General features: G+C 34.1%; 1 protein-coding gene across 2 annotated transcripts in view; it reads left to right on the top strand.

Moving 5' to 3' along the window:
• Nucleotides 1-13,906, top strand: part of LOC128234707 (uncharacterized) — a 72,448-nt gene that overhangs the window by 14,898 nt on the left and 43,644 nt on the right. For both annotated transcript variants that reach the window (XM_052949128.1, XM_052949129.1), the window contains exons 10-23: nt 2,132-2,199; nt 2,606-2,731; nt 3,506-3,661; nt 4,038-4,208; nt 4,413-4,519; nt 4,733-4,925; nt 5,268-5,468; nt 5,713-5,863; nt 6,132-6,199; nt 10,246-10,284; nt 10,706-10,954; nt 11,373-11,576; nt 11,698-11,802; nt 13,723-13,836. In XM_052949128.1, coding sequence (XP_052805088.1) covers nt 2,132-2,199; nt 2,606-2,731; nt 3,506-3,661; nt 4,038-4,208; nt 4,413-4,519; nt 4,733-4,925; nt 5,268-5,468; nt 5,713-5,863; nt 6,132-6,199; nt 10,246-10,284; nt 10,706-10,954; nt 11,373-11,576; nt 11,698-11,802; nt 13,723-13,836 — 1,952 coding nt within the window. The remainder of the gene's footprint in view (nt 1-2,131; nt 2,200-2,605; nt 2,732-3,505; nt 3,662-4,037; nt 4,209-4,412; nt 4,520-4,732; nt 4,926-5,267; nt 5,469-5,712; nt 5,864-6,131; nt 6,200-10,245; nt 10,285-10,705; nt 10,955-11,372; nt 11,577-11,697; nt 11,803-13,722; nt 13,837-13,906) is intronic.

Raw genomic sequence — 13,906 nt, forward strand, 5'->3', positions numbered from 1 at the left:
TTTGCAAACATCTGGTTACTGGGTGTCTCTGGTTCAGTATTAGACTTTTACCTAATCTTTAAACTGGGGTTTTGTGAACATCTGGTTACTGGGTGTCTCTGGATCAGTGTTAGACTTTTACCTAATCTTTAAACTGGGGTTTTGTGAACATCTGGTTACTGGGTGTCTCTGGTACAGTATTAGACTTTTACCTAATCTTTAAACTGGGGTTTTGCAAACATCTGGTTACTGGGTGTCTCTGGTTTAGTGTTAGACTTTTACCTAATATTTAAACTGGGGTTTTGCAAACATCTGGTTACTGGGTGTCTCTGGTTCAGTATTAGACTTTTACCTAATCTTTAAACTGAGGTTTTGCAAACATCTGGTTACTGGGTGTCTCTGGCTCAGTATTAGACTTTTACCTAATCTTTAAACTGAGGTTTTGCAAACATCTGGTTACTGGGTGTCTCTGGTTCAGTATTAGACTTTTACCTAATCTTTAAACTGAGGTTTTGCAAACATCTGGTTACTGGGGTCTCTGGTTCAGTATTAGACTTTTACCTAATCTTTAAACTGAGGTTTTGCAAACATCTGGCTACTGGGTGTCTCTCGTTTAGTGTTAGACTTCTACCTAATCTTTAAACTGGGGTTTTGCAAACATCTGGTTACTGGGTGTCTCTGGCTCAGTATTAGACTTTTACCTAATCTTTAAACTGAGTTTTTGCAAACATCTGGCTACTGGGTGTCTCTCGTTTAGTGTTAGACTTTTACCTAATCTTTAAACTGAGGTTTTGCAAACATCTGGCTACTGGGTGTCTCTCGTTTAGTGTTAGACTTTTACCTAATCTTTTAACAGGGCCTTTGTGAACATCTGGCTACTGGGTGTCTCTGGCTCAGTGTTAGACTTTTACCTAATCTTTTAACAAGGCCTTTGTGAACATCTGGTTACTGGGTGTCTCTTGTTCAGTGTTTGACTTTTACCTAATCTTTTAACAGGGCCTTTGTGAACATCTGGTTACTGGGTGTCTCTGGTTCAGTGTTAGACTTTTACCTAATCTTTTAACAGGGCCTTTGTGAACATCTGGCTACTGGGTGTCTCTGGCTCAGTGTTAGACTTTTACCTAATCTTTTAACACGGCCTTTGTGAACATCTGGCTACTGGGTGTCTCTGGCTCAGTGTTAGACTTTTACCTAATCTTTTAACAAGGCCTTTGTGAACATCTGGCTACTGGGTGTCTCTGGCTCAGTGTTAGACTTTTACCTAATCTTTTAACAGGGCCTTTGTGAACATCTGGCTACTGGGTGTCTCTGGCTCAGTGTTAGACTTTTACCTAATCTTTTAACAAGGCCTTTGTGAACATCTGGCTACTGGGTGTCTCTGGTTCAGTGTTAGACTTTTACCTAATCTTTTAACAAGGCCTTTGTGAACATCTGGCTACTTGGTGTCTCTGGTTCAGTGTTTGACTTTTACCTTATCTTTTAACAAGGCCTTTGTGAACATCTGGCTACTGGGTGTCTCTGGTTCAGTGTTAGACTTTTACCTTGTCTTTTAACAAGGCCTGGTGAACATCTGGCTACTGGGTGTCTCTCGTTAAGAGTTAGACTTGTACCTTGACTTATAACAGGGCCTGTGTGAACATCTGGCTACTGGGTGTCTCTGGTTCAGTGTTAGTCCTTTACTTTGCCTTTAAACAAAGCCGTTGTGAATATTTGGCTACTGGTTGTCTCTCGTTCTTTGTTTGACGGTTACATTGTCTTTAAACAGGGCCTTTGTGAACATCCAGCTACTGGCCCCAATATCACAATAATACATTTTAGAACATAACGCCAAATACTATTGAACTTATATATGATTTTATTCTTTTATAACGCACACTCCCTCATAAAATATGTTGCTTAAATGATCCGGTCAAGTTCTAAACAAAAATATTCTACAGAAAAAAATTGAAATTGAGTACAGCAAATTGAGTTTTATCACAGAAATGTCTCATGTACATTTTTGGCTTAAGAATTTTTCTTCATTTAAGTATTGACATAATTTTCATCATCACATTCTTTTAGAAAATACGCTTTAAAATATAGAGAAAGCATGCGATATTGCTCTTAAGTTGTAAATTGAGTTTAAAATGTAGTTGTCAATATGACATTTCAGGAATGATGTACAAAGGTTTATTGAGAGGAGCATTCAATACGACAGCGCCGTCTGGCTTGGGTTTAGTGGTAAGATAAATATAACTGTAATTTTAATTACATATTTTTAAATGAATTATTATTTGATTCAGATAAATACTTAACTTACTGAGAATTTCCGTTTACTGTATTAATTGCTTTACGTCCGGGATAAGCGCGATGAGCTAAAAAATAAAAAAAGCAAACAATAAACGTATGTTTGTAATAACGTTAACAAGTATGCTTCCTAGCTCAAAATGTAACTTTGCATTAATATAAATGGTTTGATTTCATCACAATAAGTTGATAGAGAGAAACTACATATTTTCATTAGTATTCAAATTAATAGCTATTGGAACTGAAAGCAATCATCCAAAAATAATAATCAACAAATAATCATAAAAAAACTAATCATGCCGTTCGTAAATTTATTTGACATTAACTAAACTACTTTTAGGTACGAGCAAGGACTCTTGGAGGTGGTTTGATGAAGGCGATGACTCCACATTAGCCTTCGGAGCCTTCGAAACCAACATAACTGCCTCTCTCGCTAGTAACATCGAAATGTGCGGCGTTCTAACAGGTGCCTCTATTTAGTTTTGTAGGGTTAATGTACCCCATTGTTAGAGGCTTGGCGTTTAAATGATTTAAAACATATCTTTAAAATGAAATGGCATTATATATACTTGTTAAGCATCGATTCACCCAATGCCTAAGAAACTCATTTGGTTCGAATTACGCGACCCTACCCACAATATAGGCGTTTTTAAAGTAAGTTTTTGAAGCTTTAGACAGAGATTCAGTGATGACAATTACGTTCTTTTATAAAGCCTAAAAAATAAAATAAACAGCATTTCTACCCTACCTGTTTTGAAAAGGATGTTTTCCGAACCAGTCTTTTATTTATTTTCTTTGCCAAATAAATTCAAAATTAACGGACATGATAAATTATTTCCATCTGATATTTCTCTTGAATGTTTGTAATACATTTTACCAGTTGCTTTGACCAAGATTCGTAACAAACCAATTTAAGTTATATGCGCTGGCGAATGTGATGTTTTTGTAAACAAATTAAAAGGCATAACAGAACATGATATCCGTCCCGTTGAAAAATACATCAGGCAATGACTATTATGACTATTGAATTTTTAAGCGACATGTTTGTATTAAAGGGAATGCTAAGGATTTATATAGGAAACACATTAGATAAAGAGCTTACACAGTATGGTAAGGTGGAGCTCAAACTTCAATTATTATATTCCAAAATTAGCTGATAGCTGCATAATGTTTCACTTTAGTCCCAACAACAACACGCGTTCGTTACTGTAACGCTTTTATTTTTATACCAATGCTTAAGGTTCTGGGCTGTGGGGAGTTCAAGATTGTGGGAGTTCTAATGCGGGCACTGTTTGTATTGGTCACGTTGTTAATCGACCCCTTGGTTCCCCTTGCCCAATCGAAGAAAAGAATTGCATTGAAGGTCCTTCACCTGAGCCGCCGAATAACTTTGCACGTAAGTTATGGATAATTTAATACACGTTATTAACCATGTGACTTGATTTGTTACCTGGCCAATTTATATCTGTACACGTTGACTATGTCCCAAATATGTGTAAGTTAGTTTTCTATCAATTTCTCTTGTATTAATAGTTCACTCATCCTTTCAAACATGAAACTATTTCATAAAAACACTGTTTATGTCATATATTTTTATCAACGGTAATACAATGCATCTCTATAGTATTGCCATCAATACCAGACAACGCTGAATGGTAAATGAAGATTCATTTTCTTATTATGGGGTATTTTATATTCAAAATAGAACCAAACTTTTAATCGCAGATTCCCAATTTTATTGAATTTTATCTACCCATTTCCGATTAAACTAGCGACTTTCGAATGTTCAACATCCAAATCTTACGCACTGAGCCAGCAGAATGGACTTTGTTACCGACAAATCCCGATGCTTGTTGACTGGCATAGGGCGCGGACGGTTTGTGCACACGACAATGCTATTCTTGTGGAGCCTGTTACAAATGAAACGTTGACCATGTTGGCATGTATGGGAATTGTATTTGTGATTTTGCAAATGAATCGATCTCAGTTAAGTATAATCACTCAACCTTTAATCGATGTTTATTTAAGACTCACTTTTCATGAATGTACTAAAAACGCATTAGGAACATTCTGTTGTTAGAAAATTCCATCCTTGATGTTTTTTTCGTTACGTTCAAATTTAAATTATAAATATATATATAAACCAGCCACATACGGAACAACGAGCGACAAGGAATCTGAAAGATGGATTTGGACTGGTCTAAATGACAGAGAGAAAGAAGGCCAATACCTTTGGCAAAGAGGAACTAGTCTGGTATTGTAGCTATTTCTATTTAGTATTTTTGCATTAGACTGAATTGTAAAATACCGGTGTTTGGTTATGGAAATATAAAATTACATTTGACGATCGGCTCTTGTTGTTACGATTTATTTTTAGGATCAATGTTTTGTTTATTTACCAATAATAAATCCTAGCGTTGATTTATTATCAAAATATCACAACATCTGCGTATCATATATTTCACAGGTAACCAAAGGCAACTGGATTCAAGGTTCGCCTAATAACTTTGAAGTCGGTGCTGTTTATTCTGAAAACTGTGTTGTTATGGCAACGGCAACGAGTAAAACTTATCTCTCTAGCGAAAGTGGCTCCATAATGACAAAGTGGGATGACATTCCCTGTGGCTTTAAAAGACGAGCAGTTTGTCAAAAAATACCAGGTAAACGTAAAGACATTGCAGTTATATAGGTACGAATTATGATTTGATTATTTACATACAAATCACTAGAGTTTCATTTATATGTTTTGTAATACGAGTGCCCGTGACATCTAATTCAGTTTGATTTTTTATCTTAATATCATCAAGTGTTAAATAGTATTGTTATCAATAATCCCTTATCACCAATGGGTTTTTAAAATAAAATGTCTTAATTTTATTAAACTGCAATAACGCACTATGTGCCTTCGTTGAAACAGTACCGATTAGGAATTTGACCGGTTGGTTCAAGAAGGAAATTACAATCGAAATATTATCTTATGAATTTAACACTTTTTGTTTAAGAGTACAATATAGCTCTTGGGAAGCTGACTACAGTGTCCTCTGGAGAACAGGGTTACAAGTTTATAGACGATTGTGCTGACAGAAATATGGATAATGGCTGTTGTGGATTAATACCTGGTCCTTACCCATGGTGGCAACTGGATCTTGGCATTCCGTTTTCCATCGGTTCTATTGTTATACATAGACGTTTTAAAGAATCATGTAAGTATAAACTCGATATTTTGTAATTACGATGAAAAGGGTGTATAACTATGATATACTATCATTGTTAGGGGTTTTTAAAAAAAAGGTGTGTCGGTGTCTTTCGTATTTGGTATCTGTATAACCTCAGACCTCAGCATGTAATGAGATATTGAAATAAATTTTATCGCTTCATTGCTACTACTAACTTACGAAACATGATTGCTACTTCATTTACAATTTATAAGAACTCTTATGTCGACAGGTGACGTATGTCCGACGGAAATGAGGGATTTCCGGCTATTTATTAGTAACGTCACAGGAGCAAAGAACGTCACTGACCTGATTTACACAGAGACATCAGACCGACCACAAGCGATTATAACAGTGCATTTTGATACACCGATTACTGGCAGGTAGTGATTTGTGAGAATAACACGGTCAAATTTAACATGCTAGCAGTTTTTATCTGTTGCAAGTGGTTTTATTCTTAACATTGCTGTCAGTAAACAGTTTAGTTTCAGGTTTGGGACTTTTTTTTAAATTTCAATGTTGTTTTTTTTGTAACCTTTTTAATAAATTGCAAATTTACTAATCAGCTTTTTAAACAAGAATATTCGAAAAATATTACCAATTTTGCGTTTAAATATATAACATACTGTGCGAATTTTAAATTGATTTCAGGTTTGTGCGCATTGATATTCCGGAAGAAGACGTTCATATGGCCCTTTGCGAGGTTCAAGTATTTGAATGTAAGACACAACATGTACAAGAACTGTTCTCTTTATTTACAAAGACTATGCTCTACAGTTACTTCCTCGACTATATGATCTACAGTTACAAAACTATGCTCTACAGTTACAAAACTATGTTAAACAGTTACAAACCTGTTGTATACAGTAACAAAACTATGTTGTACAGTAACAAAATTATGCACAACTGTGACAAAACTATGCTCTACAATTTCAGAACTATGCTCTACATTTACAAAGCTGTGCTTTTAAGTTAAAAAAGCCCATAAAGATGCAAACCTATGCCCTAACGTTACAAATTTATGTTCTACAGTTTCAAACCCAATCTCTTAAGTTATAAACGTATGCTCTAACGTTACAAATCTATGCTCTACAGTTACAAAACTATTTTCTACAATTAACAAAACTTATGCTCTACAATAACAAAACTGTTCTTTTCAGTTGCAAAGGAAATGTTATACAGTTACAAAATGTATGCTCTAAGGTTGCAAACCTGTGCTCTCCATTTACAAAACTTTGCTCTACAGTTATAAAAACTGTGCCTTACAGTAACAAACGTGTGTTCTGCGGTTTCGAGACCTATACTCTATAGTTAAATAAGTATGCACAACATTTAAATACCTGTGCTCCACAGTAAATAAAACGTGTGCATTACAGAAACAAACACCTGTGCATATAGTTTTAAACTATGATCAACAGTTAAATAACTAGACTCTTCTGATATAAAACATAGATCAAAATTTACAAAACCTGTACTCTTCAGTATATCACTTGTGCTGTATAGGTAGAAAATTATGCTCTACTGTTACAATTTCTACGCTCTACAGTTATAAAATTATGCTCTAAAGTTGAAAAGTCTATGCTCCACAGTTACATAACTATGCTCTATAGTCATAAATGTATGCTCTACGGTAACAAAAATATGCTCAATAGTTATAAAACTGTGCTCTATAGTTTACAAAATCTATGTTCTAAAGTCAACAAAACTCAGCTCTTCCGTTTTAAAACTATGCTCGACGGTTAAAAAAGCTACGCTTTACAGTTGCAAACCTATGATTAACAGTTACAAAGCCTTTGCTGTATAGTTAGAAAACTTTGTTTTACAGTTACACAACCTGTATTCTACAATAACAAAAATATGCTTTGCTCTACAGTTTTAAAACTATGCTCTACAAATACAAAACCATGCTCTATAGTTTCAAAAATATGATCTACAGTTACAAAACTATGCTCTACAGTTACAAAACTATGTTAAACAGTTACAAACCTGTTGTATACAGTAACAAAACTATGTTGTACAGTAACAAAATTATGCACAACTGTGACAAAACTATGCTCTACAATTTCAGAACTATGCTCTACATTTACAAAGCTGTGCTTTTAAGTTAAAAAAGCCCATAAAGATGCAAACCTATGCCCTAACGTTACAAATTTATGTTCTACAGTTTCAAACCCAATCTCTTAAGTTATAAACGTATGCTCTAACGTTACAAATCTATGCTCTACAGTTACAAAACTATTTTCTACAATTAACAAAACTTATGCTCTACAATAACAAAACTGTTCTTTTCAGTTGCAAAGGAAATGTTATACAGTTACAAAATGTATGCTCTAAGGTTGCAAACCTGTGCTCTCCATTTACAAAACTTTGCTCTACAGTTATAAAAACTGTGCCTTACAGTAACAAACGTGTGTTCTGCGGTTTCGAGACCTATACTCTATAGTTAAATAAGTATGCACAACATTTAAATACCTGTGCTCCACAGTAAATAAAACGTGTGCATTACAGAAACAAACACCTGTGCATATAGTTTTAAACTATGATCAACAGTTAAATAACTAGACTCTTCTGATATAAAACATAGATCAAAATTTACAAAACCTGTACTCTTCAGTATATCACTTGTGCTGTATAGGTAGAAAATTATGCTCTACTGTTACAATTTCTACGCTCTACAGTTATAAAATTATGCTCTAAAGTTGAAAAGTCTATGCTCCACAGTTACATAACTATGCTCTATAGTCATAAATGTATGCTCTACGGTAACAAAAATATGCTCAATAGTTATAAAACTGTGCTCTATAGTTTACAAAATCTATGTTCTAAAGTCAACAAAACTCAGCTCTTCCGTTTTAAAACTATGCTCGACGGTTAAAAAAGCTACGCTTTACAGTTGCAAACCTATGATTAACAGTTACAAAGCCTTTGCTGTATAGTTAGAAAACTTTGTTTTACAGTTACACAACCTGTATTCTACAATAACAAAAATATGCTTTGCTCTACAGTTTTAAAACTATGCTCTACAAATACAAAACCATGCTCTATAGTTTCAAAAATATGATCTACAGTTACAAAACTATGCTCTACAGTTACAAAACTATGTTAAACAGTTACAAACCTGTTGTATACAGTAACAAAACTATGTTGTACAGTAACAAAATTATGCACAACTGTGACAAAACTATGCTCTACAATTTCAGAACTATGCTCTACATTTACAAAGCTGTGCTTTAAAGTTAAAAAAGCCCATAAAGATGCAAACCTATGCCCTAACGTTACAAATTTATGTTCTACAGTTTCAAACCCAATCTCTTAAGTTATAAACGTATGCTCTAACGTTACAAATCTATGCTCTACAGTTACAAAACTATTTTCTACAATTAACAAAACTTATGCTCTACTACAATAACAAAACTGTTCTTTTCAGTTGCAAAGGAAATGTTATACAGTTACAAAATGTATGCTCTAAGGTTGCAAACCTGTGCTCTCCATTTACATAACTTTGCTCTACAGTTATAAAAACTGTGCCTTACAGTAACAAACGTGTGTTCTGCGGTTTCGAGACCTATACTCTATAGTTAAATAAGTATGCACAACATTTAAATACCTGTGCTCCACAGTAAATAAAACGTGTGCATTACAGAAACAAACACCTGTGCATATAGTTTTAAACTATGATCAACAGTTAAATAACTAGACTCTTCTGATATAAAACATAGATCAAAATTTACAAAACCTGTACTCTTCAGTATATCACTTGTGCTGTACAGGTATAAAATTATGCTCTACTGTTACAATTTCTACGCTCTACAGTTATAAAATTATGCTCTAAAGTTGAAAAGTCTATGCTCCACAGTTACATAACTATGCTCTATAGTCATAAATGTATGCTCTACGGTAACAAAAATATGCTCAATAGTTATAAAACTGTGCTCTATAGTTTACAAAATCTATGTTCTAAAGTCAACAAAACTCAGCTCTTCCGTTTTAAAACTATGCTCGACAGTTAAAAAAGCTACGCTTTACAGTTGCAAACCTATGATTAACAGTTACAAAGCCTTTGCTGTATAGTTAGAAAACTTTGTTTTACAGTTACACAACCTGTATTCTACAATAACAAAAATATGCTTTGCTCTACAGTTTTAAAACTATGCTCTACAAATACAAAACCATGCTCTATAGTTTCAAAAATATGCTCTACAGTTACAAAACTATGCTGTACAGTTTTAAAACTATACTTTACTGTTTCAAAACTATGCTCTTCAGTTATAAAACAATGCTATACTGTTTCAAAACTATGATCTACAGTAACAAATATATGTTCTACAGTTTCAAAACAATGATCTACAGTAACAAATATATGTTCTACAGTTTCAAAACTATGGTATTACGTTACAATAATTACGTTCTACAGTAAATACTTACTTGTCTTTATTACTCTGTAGAGGATGAGGTTTACCTTATTTACGAATTTATCAATCTTGCTAATTTTAATAAGTTTTTAGTTTTTTATAAATAGTGTTTTCCATATAGAAGATATATGAGTAATTTGTATAATTATGAAAATTAAAATCTTTATTTCATTATTACATTCATAGTTGTTTTGTAAAGTAACAAATGTTGACAATGTTACATCTATTATTATTGTTGATGAACAGTTTCAATCAAACCAAAACTGTTTTTTACATATTATTTGTGCTTCCAAAGCATCACTCACTCAATCAATATAAGTGGTGAATATCGTTCTTATAAAATGTCTTTTCAGACAATGGAATGATCGGCCGAAAGCTCACTCCAGAAAACTGTAAGTTAATGGTAATTATGTACATGCACTTAGGCTTATATTTCTCTCATTTGCAAGAACACGGTGAATGTCGGGACAAGGGGTGGGGTTTTGTAATCATTTATTAGTTTAAACCCGAGGTGAACCCCTGGATTGCTGACAGTTCCATGGCGGAAGAAATGCACATGTCAACACTCGCAGTTAACATTGATATAAATAATCGTCATATAAAAACGTGATGCCTCACTAGCTTTGGCAGAGAGGAATCATTTGTTTTTATTTAAAGTACATAAGATGAGTTAAAAAATCATATATATATGCCAGCTGGACACATTTTTAAAATTGACCGATTCTGCCATTTTATTGTTCGTGTGACTTAATGTTCAGGTTTATCTACATATATATAATGACATATTGACTAATTTTAATTCTTTTTATTTAGCAAACTGTATCACTGACTCGACGAAATGGCAAGGACTTGTTAACCACACTGAAACAGGCCTCGAATGCCAGAGATGGGACGTTGACATACCGCATGATCACAATTACCATCATGACACATTTGCTGGTGGTCAAAACCAACACGAGGCTGGAAATTACTGTCGCGATACAAGAGGAGAGGGCCAACCTTGGTGCTACACCACTAACCCGAACGTTCGGTGGCAGTACTGTGGAATACCGCACTGTACCTGTAAAGATAATTTGTATTAGTTGAACAAATCCCGATCACAATGCCAATGCAAAAAAAGTCAATTTTTACCACCCTAACAACAGCTAGAGCAGTCGAAACCAAGATTTTGTTTGTCGCCGCGCCGAATTTTAAGCTTCAATTTATCGTTTGAAGGAAGTGCAAAACGTGCATGTGTAAATGCTTTGTGGGGCTGTGTTAACGTTGAGATCCTTTGCAATGCGTTGAAAAGTGATATGTTTCAATATGTGTGACTAGGGCGGCAATTGAGTTACAGTTGTTTTGGAAATTAACTTTACTCTTTGTTGCTCTCTGGAATAAAATTATTATTGACACGAATATGTGGTGCTTAAGATTCGTAACTTATTGACTCAAATGTATCAAACATTTGTAAATAATTGTGCTCATTTATTTATTTTAGCAATCACGAACCAAGGCCACAAGGATAAATCTGCCACAAAGTCTTCGATCTGTAACTATGGTTGGGAAGAGGACCCTAACACAGGAGCCTGTCATAGATTCGGATTGGAACAGTTAACACTTGCCGACGCTGTAAATGTTTGTCAAAACGAAGGAGCAAGTGTCTTCGTACCAACTATGGAAAGTGGAATAGGTGTTTTCAACGGTAAGGTTAATTTTGAGCTTGTTATTGTTCTTGTTTTTGACAATTTGATAAGCGTATTTGGTTGTATTTTAAAAATTTGAAGGTATGCATGTATCATTAACACCATTGATTTCTGTTTTAGAAAGTGAAATACAATGGCTCGGAATCATATACGACATGAACACCACACAGTGGAAGCAATTATCTGGTCTTGATGTACCGATGTTTATTCTGGATGCCTTAGCATGTGAGCAAATGTTCATAGTTTCAAATGTATGGGGTTTTCAAAAATCATAACGCAACATTCATTAATAGCTTGATGTACTGATGTTAGCAGATGGTATACATGGTAACAGTTATATACATTAATATAAAGTGACGTACTATTATTATTAATTGAATTCCATTTCCACTACCAACTTTATGGTGCCAATGCAACAAGGGTTATGACTAACCAATGACTTTCTATCACAAAAAATAATATCATTACGGTAAAAGGGGCTCGCTTACGTTTTTATGAAGACAACATTTTTTATTTACTCTGCTGAAACTGGTTTAATTTACATATATTTATAAACACTCACCGGACATCAACTGGCAAATACTAATTAACTTTTTTTAAATCCAAGTCTTAAATATTTATTATTGACTCAAGCGTTTTTTCTACAATTCTACAATTCACACAATAAATAAGCTCGATGTCTAACCCTATACCACGTGAACCAGTCCCTTCTATAAATCGTAAACGACTCATTCTTTTAAAAAAAAAAACACGAGTCCTTCTATAAAACGTGAACGATTCCATTATATAGAATGTAAAGCCGTCCCTTCTTTCAAACGTCAGCCAGTCCTTCTATAAATGGTGTACCCGTCTGTTCATGAGGTTAACGAGCCCCATCTATAAAACGTGAACGAGTCCTTCCATAAAACGTGAATCACACCCTTCTGACAAACGTGAACCAGTCCTTCTCTAAATCGTGAACGAATCCATTATATTAATGTAACAAGTGCTTCTAAAAATCTTAAATCATTCCCTTGTCTAAAAAAGTGACGGGTTCTCAAATAAATCATGAAACAGTTTCTTCTATAAAACGTGATCGGGTCAATCTATGAAACGTGAACGGTTCACTTCGGTACAATGTGAAAGGATAATTCTTCTTAACGTGAACGAATCCCGTCTACGAGTTATTTTATAAAACCTAAACCATTTTGTCCTATAAAACGTGACATATTCCTTCTAAAAACCGTAAATGTAAATGTAACATAAACGAGTTATTTTACAAAACTTGCCCTTCTTTAAAATGTGAACAAATCCCTTCATAAAAACGTAAACGAATCATTTCGTCAATACGTGAACGAGACCCTTCTTAAAACGTGAACGAGACCTTTCTATAAAACGTGAACGAGACACTTCTTCAAAACGTGAACGAGACACTTCTTCAAAACGTGAACGAGACACTTCTTAAACACACGAATGAGTCCTCTCGATAAAACGTCAACGAGTAATTCGTAATGCGACTGTCGTTCTGTTAAAAATGCAATGTAATCCAAATTTAGTTATTGCATTTTATGATACTAAATATATCACGACCATCCCGATGGTTTCTTCAATAATAATTGTTATGGGTGGGGATATTTGCAGCAATCTCTGGAAGAGTTAAAGTTTGGGTAAATGATATATTTATTTACAGTTTTCTTGAATGTGTTCATATATACTGCATATTTATTGTTTTCAACATTTCATTTTAGTCTATAACTTACTATACATACATGTTTTAAATGTACCAAAAAACCCACTTCATCGAAAAGATCATATATTGAATTGTGTATATTCGGTTTGTATTGGTTTGGATTGATGCTAAATGAAACACGAGTTTGAAAACAATCGTAAAATCTGTATTCGTAAAATCTCTGCAATATGCAGAATCAATGACGTTCCCTCTTTGCATTCTTACCACTGCAACACATGGTAAAATGAAACATAAACATCAAACAAGTAGGCATTTGAATAGCTCTCTTTTTCTTCAAAAGGAATTCTTGAAAAGAGGTATATTACAGATTATAAAAAAATGTAGTGGTCATTTGATATTAAAAAACTAAGTGATATTTATGTATCCACACGACTCCATTACGACTAATTAAACCAATGTTTCTGATATAACTGAAGCTTCTACTGCCGAGAACATGACGGGACCCTCTTGTGCCGTCATCAGCGTGAACACAAAAACGATGTATAGTGCCGACTGCTTTGAAAGGCACAATTTCACCTGCAAAACAGCAGGTAAATACTAAAGTGATTACTAATTAGAGTGAGGTTAACCGGTAATTGTAACATGTACTTGATATTGCTT

The sequence above is a fragment of the Mya arenaria genome, chromosome 5 (genome assembly GCF_026914265.1).
Source record: "Mya arenaria isolate MELC-2E11 chromosome 5, ASM2691426v1".
NCBI lineage: Eukaryota > Metazoa > Mollusca > Bivalvia > Myida > Myidae > Mya > Mya arenaria.